Source organism: Ischnura elegans, chromosome 11 (assembly GCF_921293095.1).
Source record: "Ischnura elegans chromosome 11, ioIscEleg1.1, whole genome shotgun sequence".
In the NCBI taxonomy this organism is placed as follows: Eukaryota; Metazoa; Arthropoda; class Insecta; order Odonata; family Coenagrionidae; genus Ischnura; species Ischnura elegans.
In genome coordinates, this window is record NC_060256.1 from 50,335,156 (window position 1) to 50,353,846 (window position 18,691).

At 39.8% G+C, this 18,691-nt stretch overlaps 1 protein-coding gene and 1 long non-coding RNA gene across 5 annotated transcripts in view; one reads left to right on the forward strand and one right to left on the reverse strand.

Annotated features, from left to right (window-relative positions):
- Positions 1 to 13,956, forward strand: part of LOC124167964 — a 27,529-nt gene extending 13,573 nt beyond the window's left edge. For 2 of the 4 annotated variants that reach the window (XR_006866802.1, XR_006866799.1), the window contains one exon: positions 5,908 to 6,307. This is a non-coding gene — a long non-coding RNA (uncharacterized LOC124167964). Of the gene's footprint in view, positions 1 to 5,907; positions 6,308 to 13,874 lie in introns of those variants that run through there. The other 2 variants (XR_006866801.1, XR_006866800.1) reach the window with 2 other exon arrangements.
- On the reverse strand, positions 1,597 to 18,691 carry LOC124167961 (G protein pathway suppressor 2). Its single transcript, XM_046546032.1, has 10 exons — positions 18,602 to 18,691; positions 18,382 to 18,499; positions 18,091 to 18,307; positions 17,486 to 17,681; positions 16,377 to 16,476; positions 16,230 to 16,283; positions 15,305 to 15,718; positions 13,898 to 14,118; positions 6,593 to 6,694; positions 1,597 to 3,594 (listed from the first exon to the last, which is right to left on the reverse strand). Exons 2-10 carry the CDS (start codon positions 18,476 to 18,478, stop codon positions 3,457 to 3,459), a joined length of 1,539 nt encoding a protein of 512 aa, XP_046401988.1. The 5' UTR covers positions 18,479 to 18,499; positions 18,602 to 18,691; the 3' UTR covers positions 1,597 to 3,456.

An 18,691-nucleotide genomic window follows, 5' to 3' on the forward strand; every position in this document is an offset into this window, starting at 1 on the left:
GTCTCCATGGTATGATAAGTGGAGGTTTTACGATATAAAGAGGTTCACTACATAGAGGTTTGCCTATAAATTTACATGTAAATCAGATGGGACCGTAGGGGTGGTATGATGTATGGAGGTTTATGATGTAAAGAGGTTCACTACATAGAGGTTTTACTGTAATTAAATCCTGGCACTTTCAAGCTACGTAACACATTTCTATCAACTTGAACAAATCGTAGAGCTATTTTCATCTGACTAATGCGATTCTACTTCACTTTACAGTTAATTGAAAAAAGTGAAATGTTGAAGACATAGTTTGGTTTTGTAATTAGTCTAGAAATACTCATAGAACATTATATGGGGACAATTACAGGTTCATAATAACTTTTACACAGGAACAGGCATTTTGCCTGATGATTATGGGCAGAGAGATAAATATTTATGACTGTGTTTCAAACAGTAAGCATCCTTCATGGAGGCATTTCAATTATTTAAAAATATATTAATGAAAATTACATAAAAAATGCAAACACTTAAAGTTATGCAGAAAAGTGAATCTAAAATGTTGAGAAGAAACAACCTAGTGGGCTGATAGCATCTCATTTATGACTTCAGAGAAACAAAAAAGAAACAAACACTAAGAATGAAAACTTGTTGATTCAAACTTTAAGTGGCCATGGAATTCAACCGTTACTTTGACTCTACATGATAATAGCCTTGGCTTGTATTAAATCAAGACTAAGGAGAGTTTAAATTTAAGTAGATACTCTATCCACAACTTATCATTCCATCCAAATCACCACCCCACCTCTTACTGCCAATCGTTGACGAAAATTTCACAGCTTTTAGTCTTAACCGTAATGACAGTCCAGATCCAGCTAAAGATTTCACCATGCAGCACTTTCAATAGTACATACATGTGTAACATTAGTTCCATCATGGCAAGGCCACTAAACTCATGATTATTTTTGTCAGACTTTCCCATCACATTTTTCTTTCCATCATTTATTATACCAAATCACGGATACAAGGAACTTATTGTTGTAGTGTTCAATCATGGTCTCCAATGCAGATCTAAAATTAATAAGGTTTCTTGTGGTGTACCCCATGGATCAATCCTTGGGCCTATTCTTTTTGTTATTTATATTAATGACGTACCTAACAGGCTAAATGAAGTACAAGGGGCTACACCAATCCTTTACGCAGACGATACTAGGAAAACAAACGACCAACAAAATGCTACAATCACTCCAGCTGAGACCCAGCAAGTGGAGCACCAGTAGCGCAGGGAGCGATACGAGCAAAAGTGGACCACGAATTTGTAGCGTCTGAGGCAGGAGCACTCTGGAACATTAAGCACGTGTACTGGACAACACCCATTTACAGATTGCTGGAAATATAACGGTTGAATGCTGAAATTTATAGGACAGGGAAATTCAAAAATGTATACATACTGGCTTCAAAAGTAATTTTTTGAGTGAAAGTTTAGGACCACCTATAAGTTGGTCTTCACACACTTGCCGATAATGCTGAAATTCAACAATTAATCCGAGAAAATGTTTGAGAAGGAAAGTATGTAGAGCAATACTTCCTCATCAAATAAAACCACTTCAGTTATGAGGAAAAAATTTTACATTTATTTTCCTTCAAAAACTCAAAGCATACACTTGATCCACAGGTTTAAAGACAATAGACCTCTATATGTATGTACATTATAAATATTTCCAGTACTCAAGAATATCCTAGAAATTTGTCCATTAAATAATATAAAAACACTCAACCAAGATTAAACACATTGCTATTTTAAAAATAATAACCTTCAATGGCTATCATTGTGTTTAAAATATTAAACATATACATATATACATTATGAAATGACTGGTTGACTGTAGTAAAAGTTTTTTAAACTCTTCCAACAAACTCAACCAAAAGGTCATGAACTCAGTAACTGACCATCTCTGATGCTCCAGATATATTGGCTAAGGAACTTTCATGCCAATAAATACCTATTTGTGTACTACATATGCTATTCTTGGCCTTAGAGTTTATTTTGGTGAAAGAAAGGCACTTTGAACATCAGACAGCATTCAACAAATGCTGCAGCACCTTCTTCAGACTAATATGCATCTAAACCAGAATTCAAACCTCACTGACCTACATGCAAAAGATTGATGAAAATATAAAATGCATTATCTAGCATCTCAGTTTAATCACTAACCGGCACAAATATTTTCAAATAAATCAGCAGAATTACCCATAAATTTTACCATACCAATAGTTGCTACTCCACTCAAAACAAATTTCATTTGAATAGAAATTTATGAGGATCAAAATGAGGCTTCCATATGCTTGAAAAAAATATGTAATTGCCTAAATAAGTAACAACAACGATAAATAAGTTAATGATGCAGGTAAAGAGTTATTTTATACCAGTTATTTTTTTGCATGACTCTATTTTACTTCACAGGTTTAATTAAAAAAAATGAAAACACCTCCTTATGAGAATAATAAGTATCTTGACACATAATCTACTCCTCCAAGACACTTAGGAAGAGAATGCTCCACAACTGAATACTATTTAAATTTCTACTTGAAGCGAGAAATTATTTATGCATTGCAACTGCCTAAGTACCTATTAAAATAAATTACTGAAACCGCAGAAGAAGCATTTTTCAAGAAAAATCACTCAGATCATTTTTCCGATATGTTCACCACAGACCACAAAATTATATCTCCATAATGATTGATAGGATCAAGTTAACTGAACTAAAAAACGTTTGATTTTCTTCTAAGAATACCCAGCAGTGACCCAAGAACCCATTTTTTAGAGCCCATAAGAATGTTTCTAGAAAAAAATATTTTATGGCTATCAAAAACACAATATCAGCTTAAAATATCCTGGAAAGATACGAATTCCCAAAGTCCGTACTCTTTTGCACTCAGAGTACGGCCAAGGGAATTTAATTCCTTTAAACTGTTTAATGGCTGCAGAACATTCATTTATTTATATTAAAATATCATATCAAAGTAAATAATCATGGTAAAGCATTTGTACTTTACCATTTCTTGTGCTTTACTGTTTAGCAATTATCAAATAAAAATTAATGGAAAGATTATCATCTGCAACTTTTACATCAAAAGTGAACAATAGAGTCAGTGGAAAGTTATTTGAAAGCATTCATTTAAAAAAATGACAAGGCAAAATAAAATAACCAGTTTCCTACATTGTACATAGAAATGCCGCAGCATTTTCAATATGATTCTAATGCTTCTAAATTCAATTGTAGTCTCTGGGCCAGAGAGGCATTTACACCACATTAAATATTAAGATCTTGTATTCATTGAAGTACATAAACATACATGTATTTATATGACAATCTTCGGCAAATCAGAGATGGTGTTACCTTCCTTTGAGTTTGCAACCACTTCCTCAACACTATCCATTGAAATGGATCAGCAAATCTGTCATCTTGATTACACTTCCCTCTGCATGCCCGGCACGCTATATCGACCGTGAGGAGGGGGTGGGGGCGGGGGGTGGCTCGACCCATGGGGAGGGCCTGCTTGCGAGTATGAAAGCCGCGGTCCAGGTGCCTGACTCACGTACACACTCTGAAAAACAATAGAGAATTGAATGATCACATCAGCATCATTCCCATTTCAGTCACAAGCTTTTATTTGATTTTAAAGCAAAAGTAAATCATAAAACCAATGCTCTTCTCCTCTTACTGCTCCCAATGGTGGAGGGTTACACGGTGTGATACCACTGCTAGAAAGTAGCCAGAAGAATAATCTTGGTGACCCACTGGTGGGTCACACCGCATTGATTGAGGACCCAAGGAGGGTCCTTTATAAAGGATACAATGAAACTGCACCCAGTAATTCAACTGATCACCCAAGGAGGGGAAGGAAAAAGGAAGGAAGCACCGCCGTGATAGGAGCCCATCGATGCCTCCCGATGAGGTCAGAGAAGAAAGGTAGAGGAAGGGAAAAACCTGCGCTGCCATCGGGACGACGGAGCCCACTACTAGCGAAACCATATTTGAAATTGGAAGATTATTCTATGAGGAGAAAAATCTAAGATCATTTTGTTGGATACAACAAAATGATCGTTGGATCAATGTTGGGTTACACCACAAGAAGAACGAGGACCCAAGGGAGGTCCTTAGAAGGATACAACACAATGGGGCCGGGATCCAGTACTTCACCTGATATGCCCGGACACCTGGAGAGGGGAGTGGAATGGGAAGGAAAAAGGAGAGAGGTGCAGCTGCGATAGGAGCCCATCGATGCCTCCAAGGAGAGGATAGGGATGGAAGGGTGGGATAGGGAAATGCCCAAACCGCCATGAAAGGCCACAGGGCCCATTATTAGTGAAACTATTGCTTGATTTATCAATGAAATTGGAAGATTTTTCTATAAGAAGGAAAATCAAAAGATCATTTTGTTGGGTCACACCACAGTCTGTACACAGGATAGGACATTCAGCTCTGCAGTGGAAGTATTAACCCTGTCGGGACAGTGGAGTTCTCTCCTTAGCATGACTGCTGGACTGAGCCCCAAGAGACTTTTCCATCCCCTCTGTACAGAGTATTTTTGCAGGGCATTCATAAAGAAGGGTCTCGTGGATAATCACATACTCCCAGGACCAACCTTTTTCGACCCTTCCTAGCAGGGACTCCACATTATCTCGGACTCCGAGGGTAGTTGGGCACCCTGCTTATTACAGGATTACAACCCTACCAGCGGCATTGGTTTGCAGTCAATCATGCTTTGTTTATATGAATAAGATGTATGAATAATTGTTACTTGCATGTAAATTGAAGACTTTCAGTTGAGTTCCTCGTTTTATTCTGAGAATTTTCAAATTTTGAACAAAACGCTACCGAATGAATGAAACTAATGAATTTAATGCAGCAACAATTTCCACGTTGATTTTTATGCTGAGATCGAGATATAAGTACATATTTATCATAGAATTTTTGTTCAAACGCTGCTCAAAAGGCAAAGAATTCAATTCTTAGTTTATATTTTTTGAGAAAGGAAGAAATATTTATTTCGAGAACTGACTGAATGAACAATTGAATTACCGTGGCCCCTAACCAAAAAGAGGGGTAATATAACATGAGGGGTCCCAGTACCTCCTCCTGGATTTTGAGGGTACGCCATGAGTCCCACTTTGTTGGGTCCCGAAACTAAGACTTCACGAACCCGCGATCATCATAAAGGGGGAGAGTAAGGAAATGTATATTTTCGGCATCCTGAGTAGAAAAATCTTTGATGAATATTTGTGGCTTTCGTCTCCCAGGTCAAGAGATGTCCTGCTGCATATTTTTGCCATTGAAAGGGTTAAATAATACTATGTAAGCCGTTGATGATGTTTTTTGGGTGTGCCCCGTATACTTATTGGATTTGTCGCCCAACATTTTGTGGCTGTTCCTGGTCACTTTTACTACGGGAATGTCGTGCTACAAAACCAATAAGTACGCAGGGCACACCCAAATTACATCATCAGCTGTAATGACATGGAAAAGCTTCAACAAAGAAATGCTATGTAACTCATTCTGGGCCTTCCTTTACCTCTCTAATTGTCTACTTGTCAGGCCATGATGAAGCTATCCCATTGAAAACCCTCCATAAACTTGTATCATATACATACTTACTGTGCACCCCTCTGCTGATAACAAATGTTCAATGCGGCAAAACTTCTACCTTTTTTAGTTACAGTTTCCTATTTTCCACATGAAAAATCATGTAGACTTTCTAATTATGCATTCTCATTGTTTATTATCAATATTTTCCAAGAATAGGAAATATTAAGAAAAGTGATACATTTCTCAGTACACATAAAATATCAAATTTATAGTGAAGATACATATTTTAAACTGGTAATTATTATAATTCCATCATTTATCTTCATTTCAGGAAACTGCTTTCATTATAAGATCATATATTGCACATTTGGAAATACTAAGACTGAGAGAACAAAATGAGGTAGGCACAAGACTTTGTAATTCACGTCTTCAAATTTACGAGAATGATGATTATCATTAATTGGCAAAATAAAATTATTAATTAAACATATTACTGCCCAACAAATGTTCTAGTGAGTGTATGTTTCATGATTTAATTCTCAGATCCGAAGAAATCTTTAGCCATATTTTGAACTTGTGAAAAATATATCAAAGGCCAACATGGATGGGAAAAGATTTCTCTCGATGTGATAAATGTCTCGGTAATAAAATGAGCTAAAAATTCTAGTCACTTGATAATCTGTAAACATAAAAAATTATGTAAAATAAAGTCATTTATCAAAGTGGCGTAACTAGGAATATGATTTGGGGTGGATGGGATGGCCTGGGATTGCGACTCTCCCTCCTTCCCCCCAGGCTATCCAACCCGGGAAAATTTTTGAAAAAAGACATGCCTAGAAATGCATGTACATCATTTTGGCACTTAAGATTTAACTTTAAGCAGATGCAGTTATTACATGTCAAAAATATTTTAAAATAATTTTTTATTACTCTGAGGCTTTTGGAGGGGATCTATCCCCTCATCCCCCTCCATAGTTACGCCACTGCATTCATCAATGGATAATCATTGTACTTACATGAGGAGTGGATACTGCTGAAACATAACTTCCCGATGTGACATGGGGTGACTGCTGTGCCCTTATCGGGTATCCAGATGTAATACTTCCTGTCTTAGCACCCTTCAGGATAAAAGAGAGTAAAATCATTAGCATTAAAGGTTGGATAACAAATGTAAATCTAAATTTCATGCTACCACAGCATGAAATGAGTGACGCTAACATTAACCCCTTCCACTTGAATTTATCTTTTGAATATCGTGCTCCTACTCTCCATTTATTTTTTCTGCGGTTCTTTTTAAATGATGATATTTTTCAGTTGTAATCAACGCAGAACAGTGAAATAAAAAGTAATTATTAAACATTGAGAACACAGCTATTGCTGGTCGGGGCAGCGTTGCCAGGTAAGAAAGTGAAACACCTATTAAGGGCTCCCTGAAGAAAGGACACGGAAAGGATGACGAGCGTGAAGGACCCAGTGGAAGAATCACTTGTTTTGGGCATTCGAAGAAAGGGCATGTTTTATTGGAATAGGCTTATTTCGCTGCTCTTTATTCATTTGACAACGTTGTATGACTAGGCGATGGTGTGAGCTGCGTTTGGGGGATAGCGATTGGCTGCAAACCGTGCTGGTGAAGGGTTATCTGCACCTCCTATTGTGCCATCATCGGACAACTCTCCCTGGCCGGACTGAATGCAAGGCATCGAGGAGTATGGTTATCCTACAGAATGCAACACTTCATAACAATGGTACGTTAACTCACGATTGTGACGAACTGATCTAGCTGGGCGTGCAATGCAGCTGGAGCCGAAAAAAATCGCTCTTCGCAGCAAGGAACAACGGGCGAAACGCTGAACAGTTCCTAACTTCACACCGGATTAAATGATACTTTGTTCAGATTATGCCCAAAGTGCGAGTTCCTCTACACCACACCGCATAGCATCGCCCCAATCGAAAGGCACCAAATTCAAAATTTGAAATTTTTGAATGTTCATATCACTGAAAGTTCGTAAATCGAATGTGTGTAGAAAGTGGACTAACTGTATGTCCAATTTACGAGCGATTACGAGTGGGTCATAACGACTCCACAGGAATGAAGCTTATTATATGATGTTGCATGTACACAGAAGAAAGAACCATAATTGATGCTCTTGGGCACAGTACACGAGGAGAACTTAAACCTGGCACGAGCAGTTATTAATACTTGGTGTAGTGAATATACATCTAAATGCCATAGCTTATGTGTGGAACTTCGTGATAAAGTTCATATCGTAACCGCCGGGACCGGGACTGAGATTTGTAATTTCGTAATAACGTTTCTTTTCCTAAAGCTTGGATAGGCCTTTTCGTCGGGACCAACGATTTGCTTCGTAAAAACGAGAACTTCGTAATAACGTTGTTTGTATTAACGAGAGTCTACTGTAATATGAGTATGAAAATCTTAATAGCAATCCTTTGATTAAACATACCCAGAAGAAACTTGAATAATTACTTTGTTGTATAGCAGGTAATTGAAAATGAATTTGGATCTGAAAATATCCTAAGATCTGACACCTGAAATCAAGTATCCGATCTAAATCCGGGTCCGAAAAAAATCCTGTCCATCCCTACGTACAACAGAAACTAGATTACATCCAAGTTCAAATTGGTTGGCAAGATGGTCTACAGAATACTCCAGCCAACATTAGTCCTAACCCTCGTAAAATCCACTGCTATCTATGTAGTGACTGTAAGGTTGGTACTCAGTCTGTTCCCCTGGCATACAAACTCAGTGTAAGTTATAAATGAAACTGTGATATTATAATGTCTATGAACTTTAGTCTTTGGACCTTAAATCTAAGATTAAAATAACACATGATAGGAGCAAAAGTGGTCTCAAAAAACTGATTTCAAAAGGTTTTTCTGTGCCTGGTTGTCTATGTCATTCCCAATTATGGAGAACAGTGCACCAGTAACTGAGCAAGGACAATCCACAGCCGATCAGGCATAAAGCACTCATTTCCAACATCAGTGGCATGACTAGGAATATGCTTTGGGGGGGATGGTAGTGCCTGAAAGGTAGCACCCCCCCTCAGGCAACAGAAATGCCTGGAAAATTTTGGAAAAATGACATGCCTAGAAACATATTTCACATTATTTTGGCACTTAAAATTTATTTTAAGCAGATGCAGTTGCAGTATATCAAAACTAGAGAATAGTTTCAAATATTTTTTATTTCTCCGTGGCTTTGAAATGGGGGGAGGGTGAATCTATCCCCTAATCCCCCTCCCCCATAGTTACGCCACTGTCTAACATATAATGCACCTGTGGTGGCACGACAGCATGAATGTGTAGCACCATTCAAATGGCACTAGCCAACTTCTTAGATATACGACTATATATAATCAACTGCATAACCTATTTATGTACAATGCAGCGAGGCACCACACCACTTGTGCGAAGCTTTGATTGGCTAAACATACACTTTGAGGATGAGAATTTCTTTTCATCTTTTCTATGGATCACAACCACTGTGGATTTATATATTAAATTACATTCATCACAGCTCTGTTTGGACCTTAGGGTTGGGGTGAGTGGAGGTCGACGATGGATCTATGAGTGGAGGACTGGGTTAGGGGCCTTCGGTGGGGTCGGGGGTGGCGGCCCTAGGGTGACATGATTTAGTGTGAGGGCTGCACGCTCAGAGACAGAGACAAGGGGGCAGTGTTCGGCGTGACCACAACCGAGAAGCATCTATTCTGTGATGTGAACCTTTTCCAATTGTTAATACAGTCCACTAAGTATCTTTACGCGTTTTTCATTTCATTAAAGTTACCACCCTTGGACAAGTCGGTTTGAAGACGCGTACTAAGTATCGAACATTTTTTGGTCCTTCGGGCCGGATAGATGTGATCGGTTTGTGCATAATATTAGTGTTATGTGCATTAGTGTTGTATCGTTAATCCACGCGTCGAATCGTCGGCGGGCGGCAAGCGTCGAGAATAGCCTCTCACTAGGGGATGCACCCTACTCCGCGCTAGCATCTACGACGCATTTTCTGGACCATCGGGGGACATAGGGGAGGACTTCGGCGGGAGCACAGCTGACGCAGATAAGGTCGTCGGAAGCCTCTCACGCCACAAGGAGCTCATCGCAACGTCACCGTCACTGCACGGCGTGGTAGCCAATCCAAGATAAGTATCGCTTCAGTCTGGTATATTTCTCCTTTCTTGTATTGCATTTATCCTTAAATCACCTATCCATACCTTTATCATGCCATCCAAAGGCGTGCTTATTAGAAAAAGGGATTTAGCAAAGAGTAAATTAACACGAGCGAAAACCTTCCTCGATAATTTCGTAGAAGAATCAGATGCCACTCAAGTTCAAGTACGATTGGATAAAATGCCAAGCATATGGAAAGAGTACGACGAAATTCAGTTACAACTTGAATTAGAAGAGGAAGGAGAGGCTCACGAAGCGGACAGGGACGAGTTTGAAAATACCTACTATGCAGTGGTAGGAAAAATGAGAAGCATTTTAGAAAGAGATCAAGAAGCGCAGTCTTCACATTCACAAGAGTCGCTCTCCAGGCATAGCAGTGGTCGAGATAACGGGAAACGGGAATTAAAACTTCCAATTCCAAAGAGCCATCAAAGACACATTTAACATGTTATTTACCTCATCATCCAGTAGTGAAGCAATGTAGTTCTACAACCAGGACTAGGGTTGTATTTGATGCGTCAGCAAGAACTACAAATAGAAAATCACTAAATGACATCCTCATGGTAGGACCTACAGTACAAGACGATTTACAATCCATTGTTCTTAGGTTCCGCTTGCATCGGATAGCCTTCACTGCCGATATAGAGAAAATGTACAGGCAAATCAAGGTTGACAATCACGATTGCAGAGTCCAACGAATACTTTGGAGACAGTCAGAGGATCAGCCAGTGAAGACGTATGAGCTACAAACAGTAACGTACGGGACTGCGTCAGCTCCATTTCTCGCCACTAGATGCTTGCAACAACTAGCAAGAGAAGAAGCTGAAGAGTACCCCAAGGCAGCAGAAATCCTATCCCGAGATTTATATGTAGATGATTGTATTTCCGGTTGCCAGAGCTTAAACGAAGCGCTCGAGATCCAAGGTCAACTTCAACAATTACTATTGAAAGGTGGATTCCAGCTCAGAAAATGGTGTTCAAATAACCCTGAACTGCTCAATGCTATTCCCACAGATATAAGAGGAACGCAGTTTCCTTTGAACTTGGATGGCAGTGACGGTATAAGAACCTTAGGCCTCTTGTGGCATCCAGGGACAGACAAACTTCAAATTCTAAAGGGTAATCAAGATGATTCAAGGGTTGCCAATCACCCAACAAAGAGGCAGGTACTAGCCACAATAGCATCAATTTTCGATCCACTAGGACTGATAAGCCCTATTGTCATCCTAGGCAAGATCTTCCTGCAGCGAACTTGGTTGGCCAAGTTGAACTGGGATGAACCACTTCCAAAGGATCTGCTACAGCAATGGATGAATTGGTATGGAAAATTGCATTTCATTGACAACATCAGGATAGATAGACAAGTCACTATTAATAACAACCTCAAAGAAATACAACTGCATGGTTTCTCAGATGCGTCCGAGGAAGCCTATGGAGCATGCATTTACCTAAGGTCATCTGACATTGACGGAAACATCACTGTCAAACTTCTATGCACCAAATCTAAGGTAGCACCTGTGAAAAAGATTTCCATTCCGAGATTGGAGTTGTGCGGTGCACTTCTACTTTCACGCCTGTACAAGAAGGTGATAAATTCATTAAGGGTAGAGATTTCGGAATGTTTTTTGTGGACTGACTCCACAATTGTGCTGCATTGGATCGCAACAAGCCCAACAAGATGGAAAACATTTGTAGCAAACAGAGTCTCAGAAATTCAGGAGAATGTATCCGGATGCAAATGGAAGCATATCTCATCCGGTGAGAATCCAGCAGACTTGATTTCTAGGGGAAATACTGGAGATGCCCTCATTAATTGCAACTTATGGTGGAATGGGCCGGCATGGATGGTGAATTCACCTGCAAGTTGGCCATCGAAACACGAGGAATTTACCAAGAACATTCATAACGAAGAGAAAAAGATAAACACTGTTTGTCTAGCAGTAACTCAGGAGGATATCACACTTCGATTCTCTAGTTTACATAGATTGCAACGAGTAGTATCTTACATGCTGAGATTTATCTTCAACGTGCGTTGTGAACGGTCGCTACGGAGAAGCGGAGCACTTACAAGTCCAGAGTTGCAAGAAGCCCTAACGGTATGCATTAAGTTAGTGCAACCATTGGAGTGTTCTAGCGAGATAACTGATATCTTGACCAAGTCAGCAGTCTCAAACAAGAGCAAGCTGAAGTCATTGCACCCATTTATTTGCCAAAATCAAATTCTCAGAGTAGGAGGAAGGCTCCAAGCTTCTCAACTGCCATTTGAACAAAAACATCAAGCGATTCTTCCCCCTAAGCATCATCTTACGAAGTTAATTATTGAGGAAGAACACAGAAGATTGTTGCATGCTGGTTGTCAGTCAGTACATTCATCCCTGAGACAAAGGTACTGGATCATCAATGGCAAGAATGTGATAAAGAAAATTATTCATCAGTGCTTGACATGCTATAAGTTGAAGGCAGAGGCAGCAAAGCAACTTATGGGGCAACTTCCACAATATAGGGTTACGGCTGAAAGACCATTTTTAAACACAGGAGTGGATTGTGCTGGTCCGTTGCTCATCAAGTCTGGTTCGCAGAGAACTAAAACAAAGGTGAAATGTTACGTCACCATATTTGTTTGTTTGGCATCCAAGGCGATTCACTTAGAAGTTGTGAGTGATATGACAAGCCAAGCTTTCCTCGCCGCATTGCGAAGATTTATTGCAAGACGAGGAAGGTGTTCCCAGATATACAGCGATAATGGTTCAAACTTTGTAGGTGCCGCTAGAGAACTACGAGAATTAGCTGAGTCTTTCTTAGCAGTTCAACAATCAAGCATCACACAGGGTTATAGTGCTCAAGAAGGCATCCAATGGCACTTTATCCCTGCGAGAGCTCCACACTTCGGAGGCATCTGGGAGGCAGGAGTAAAATCAGTGAAACATCACTTGAGAAGGTTTATGGGAACCAATTGTCTAACGTTCGAAGAGCTAGCAACCCTTTTAACTCAAATAGAGGCATGCCTTAATTCCCGACCAATAACACCTTTGTCAAATGATCCCAATGATCCCTTGCCCTTAACACCTGGTCACTTTATCATCGGAGCTCCCTTGACTTCCCCTCCTGAGCCAGATCTGAGCGATACTCGTGTTGGTTTGCTTTCCAGGTGGCAATTACTCCAAGCAAAACTTCAGCAATTTTGGCGGAGCTGGTCAAATGATTATTAGACACATCTGCAACAGCGAGCCAAGTGGACAACGGAGTCCAGCAACGTTCGCCCTGGCATGGTGGTGTTACTCAAGGACGACAATACACCCCCATTAACCTGGAAGCTTGCGGTTATCGACGAGGTGCATCCTGGGGCTGATGGACTTGTTAGGGTGGCCACAGTGCGGAACTCACAAGGAAAATTTAAACGTCCCATCACAAAATTGTGTCCCCTCCCTTCACAAAATGAGAAAAGGGAGTTTTAGTCCCTTTTGGCGGGCGGTATGTTTGGACCTTAGGGTTGGGGTGAGTGGAGGTCGACGATGGATCTATGAGTGGAGGACTGGGTTAGGGGCCTTCGGTGGGGTCGGGGGTGGCGGCCCTAGGGTGACATGATTTAGTGTGAGGACTGCACGCTCAGAGACAGAGACAAGGGGGCAGTGTTCGGCGTGACCACAACCGAGAAGCATCTATTCTGTGATGTGAACCTTTTCCAATTGTTAATACAGTCCACTAAGTATCTTTACGCGTTTTTCATTTCATTAAAGTTACCACCCTTGGACAAGTCGGTTTGAAGACGCGTACTAAGTATCGAACAGCTCATCTTCGCATAATTAAAAATCAAAAGAATAATTTAATCTGTGAAGTAACGGTAGGTGTCATTGCTTCCAAATTTTCTAAGTGAGGACTTATTCAGGACAATTATGTTTGTTTGTGACAAATTGTTATTTATGAGTTAATTTGATTGGTGAATTAAAGGTGAACATTACACTAGAAATGTGGATGTATTAGAGAGCCCAAATTAAAACTAATACATCTAATAACCATATTTTAAATAAGTAGGATTGCAGTGACAAAAATGTTCATTTTTTGGGTTCTGGGGGTGATTCTATCCCCCTCATCCCCCAATAGTTATGTCACTGGTGTGAGCTTACTTGGGAGGGCTGCTGGATAGGCAGAGAAGCGGCGTGCATTGGGACGTGGGATGTCGGAGGTCTTATCCCAATACCAGCCATGGAGCTCTGTGGAGGGGGGCCAACAGAGTAATACTTGTCTGCCTCCGAGACCACGCCACTACCGGATGCACTCACAGGGAAGGAGTTGCCCTTGGTACCCACGTGCTCTAATGGCTGCTGGTGCATTGACCCCACATATGCTGAAACAAGAGAAAGCCTCCTAACTTCAAGGAACCATGGCAAAAAATAAGTGAAATTTCTTGTGCTAATAATAAATATAAGGTAAAACCTCTATTTAATGAAATTTATGAGACAGATACTTTGCGAGTCAAAATAACTTATGACTTATTTGCCAGTCAACCTAAGCCTATCTAGCCAGTCAAAATAATTTATGACTTATGGTAAAAAAACACAGTGGGATGGTTTATTTCAAAATCAGAGAGGTCCAAATGATTTAAAAGACAAAGCACGGCCAAGAACTCTTTTCTGAAAAAAAAAACAGCATTGGTACATATGCAATGCGAACTGTTCGTATGAGTTAAAGAGAAGAGGGAGTGGCTTGATTATGACTTGGCTGGTCCTGAATTATGAGGAAAAAGGTAAAAAATGGCAAGCCAGAATAATGTGTCACGTAACTTCCTAGTCTCTTCGACTCATTCCAACATTTAATTGGAAAGGCATCTATGATATCAACAGGAGAAAACACTTCATTGGGTTATTCAAAGATAAAACAGGGAATAATGTTTACATGAGTTATGGGTTGCATACTATGAAACATAATAATCCTGTGGTATGAACAACAAAAATTCACATTTTAGTCTTACCCTACTAAGGATGGCCATGAAAAATTCATACATACTTTTTACATGAAAATTTCAATATTTATCATCATTAATGATGATTCTCTAACCCAAAAATAAGGTCACTTAGACTGAAAAAAGTAATGAAAATTTGTTGCTCCATGATTGACGTTCTTGCAGATTACTGATAGCAAAAAAAACTTCTTTCCTGGGTATATTCATGTATACTTTCATCAGAGCAACATCATTTCCCTGCTTATGAGGGAGGCTTTGCCAGAGTTTAACAATAATATAACTCTGATATTCTCCAGCACGAGAGGAGAAATGTTAGTAAGAGTAGTTTATGCGGATATTTTCCCTTAAGTTTTTTTGTTGTTTCTGTTGAAATTGCAAAAGTTTTAGTCAAAAATCCATCAGAAGAAATCTAGTGATTTGTAAAAAATACCACATTTTTAGTACACATGTTTAATTTTTATATGGTATTACAACTTGCTGCAAGAAGAAAGAGCCAAAATGAGGCATCTTATAGTGGAGCCTAAAATGTCATCATTCTCCAAACGGTATCAGTGAAGAAGAGAAGGCTCACCTTGGTTGTGAGGAATGCCACGAGGGGGACCACCCACATGGCTCATGTAAACATTCCCCGCTCCACTGGAACCCCCAGTTGGCACTGCTTGTGCCTGCTGTTGCTGCGTCAGATGCTTGCCAGCCGCTTCATCTCTAGGAGGGGCAGGAGCCCCAGGGGGGGCCTGTGCGTACTGAGGATGCGCACCCGCATATGTATACACTGTCTGGGCGGTGGCTGTCGATGGTGCATACGTCACAGCCGTGGTGCCCACGGCAACTGGGTGAGAATGGGGAGGATGGCCAGGGGGTGCACTTCCCACCACAACTTGGGGGCTGCCGCCAGTCGCCGCGCCAACTGGTGCGTGAGAGTAGAATGCACCACTGCTGCCAGCAGGGGGCTGAGTGGGCGGGTATGGGGCCAGAGGGGAGTTCTCTGTATTTTAAAGAAATATAGAGAATATGAGTTGTAGGCAGGAGAAGGCTGTGGAACCAAAGGATTAAAATAGCAACGAATTCCATGTTTTTTTGCAAAATTTCAAAGTTATTCGATGTGCATTATATAATAGATGAAAGAATGCATACTATGGATAAGAATTAATTGGTAGATACTTCATGAAAAATATCTCCGAGCATACTAATATTAATTCAGTAATACAATTTCGAATTTCAATAGTTCCAATGAGCATAAATGTCAGTAGCCAAGATTCAGAAGGTGTATTGGGCATAATATTAAACTGCACTTTATATAGGAAATTTTGGGGATGGGCGGATAACAGTCAAAGACTGACCAGCATGTTATGAATGAAAGCATGCTACACTTGAGAATTAAGAGTATGTATAGGCATTAAATATTGAAATTCCTAATACATATGAGCCTCAATATTACATATGTATATCAGTGAGATCCTTGCTCAAAGAATTTTTTATTATTGTTAAGTACTTACTGTTCCAGAGGACAGCTCTCACATATTCATGGCCCCTACGACCATCGTCGACTTCTGCAATCAAATAAAGATTTGGGAATTGTATCAGACAAACAGTTTTATTTCCCATCCCATTAGAAAAGGTCTACCTCAGATCACTCCACTTACTTTGCTGTGGGTATGCAGCCATAGTGGCTGGCTTGTAACCATATCCTTGGTGGTATCCTTGCAGAGGTGGTGAAGGGCTATGAGTTCTTTTAAGGGCACCCTGAAAGAGAGAAAGCTAAATTCACTACAAGTCCATCATACCAGTTGGAGCTTATGAGCTCCAAAATAGAGAGGTCATTAATGAGTGCAAAAATTGCAGCCAAAAGAGAAGAAAACTAGCCATGGTGAACAGTTAAAGGATACAAAAAAACTAATGTTTAGATAAAAAATTGTATAAAATCTAAATATAACAACAGAATTGGTGACTATTAATGATTGTATGAATGGATATTCAGTGGAAAAATACATATTAGATCCTCAGGCTAAATTACTGTTTAATAACACGAAATCACTCCTATAAGCTAGCAAAATCAGTTTTCATGTAAGAATACCTTAAGATGCATGAATAGAAAGTGTCAATCAAATAGGAATCTGACTATTTGAATAATTGCCCTTAATTGTTAGCAATGGCATATCTATGGGGGGGCTAAGGGGGATATTGCCCCCCTTGGATATCCAATTTACACTTGATATAATGTTTTTTTTTTCCGACCCCCACTACTGCTGGAATTTTTAACCCCACTTAGCCCCCCTTCCTCTTGCCCCTATCTTGGATCTACCACTGATTGTTAGGTTAGCAATTTGTTAAATTGAAAATAATTAACCAGTTAGCTACGCAAACGAGAGTGCCACTTAAGAGAGGTCAAGAAGAGAGGTGAAGATGTCGTTCTGCACATCTTTAACAACAAATTTTAGGTTTTGCCAACCTCCGACATAGATTTCAATGAAATTTGGCACATATCAATTCATCAATTTGAGAACAATCACTATACTTTACTGATCAAGATTTAATATTTCATTAGTGATAGCCTTCCAAACTCATAGCATGTCCTCTATATGAAGTTAAAAATCCAATAAATACACAGGCATTTGCGATTTTTGGATAAATTAACTAATTTTTCCTGTAACAGCATTCAGCGTGCGTAAATGCATTGCCATAAATGTCTGTATCACTTGCTCTCAGCAACTACAATTACATACTCCTATATATACTATGCTTTCTGACGTACCATCATTGCACCGTTGGGCAGCACCTCGTATTGGCTGAGGGGAGGCAGCAAGGTATGCCCGTGCCCAGGAGGCCCTTTGTAGAGCGGCATGCGTCCCGCCAAGGACATGTTCGGTTGCAGGAAAATCTGAGGATGTCCACCCGAACCGAGAGCCACAGCACCCGTAGGATAACCGCCATGCATGTTCATCATTTCACTATAAAATACGGCATATATTAGACTCATAATGCTAGTACTGTGCCCCAAAATTAATAACCCAAGTCATCTAAGCCTCAAATGTAATGACGGACTTTAAAAACACACCAATATTTCTCTAACGCACGAAAACCATTAAGATACAGGAAATTACACATGCTAAAGAAATTTACAGCAAGTGATCATCAACAAATTGCTTTCGTAACCCATTTTAGCGGCTCGTGAACAGAATGCCGCACGAGGCAAAGATAAGCCTAGAGTAGTACAAATTATTATTATCAGTATAGCACTAGCAAAATTAAAATTGCTCATACAAGTCCAAGGCGATGAAAGTAGTCGAAATGCAGATATACAATACTTGAAATCATATATATCATAAAAAAATATTAATTATAGTGCTGTACACCTACTTCGATTCCTTCACAAGTTGGCGACGACGAATGTCATCTTCGTTGAGAACCTTTTTCAGCTGTAGAAACAACTGATGCTTTTCGTCTTTTAGCTGAGAAAGTCTTATTTCAAGATGGGAAATCTGTTCTCTTGTTTCACCCAGAGTCATGACATCCTGCTTCTGTTGCCGCTCACGTTCCTTACGTTGCCGTTCAACTTCAGCATCGGCTTCTTGCTCTGAAACGAATAAGTCGATATATTGATATCTTTTACACAGCGAAAACACGCAGATGATGTAAAATTGATCAAACCTTGCTTCTTTTTCTGCCTTTCACGAACGATGTGAGCGCGTAATGCATTCCACATCGCCTCATTTCGCTTTGGTTTTTCAACCAATACAGCCGGCATTTTCCAATGAAACTAGCAGCACTAAATTAAAGGAAACGAGGAAAGTGTTTAAAGCATAAGAATCATAAAAAATATTAACACGTCGCCATAATTCCAACACAATGAAATTAATGATGCTTTTACATTCATAAACGAACACAAACCTCCGACAGCAAACAACAAAACATTGAAACAAATGAACCTCAATTTTTCCGATGAAATAGAAGAACAGCG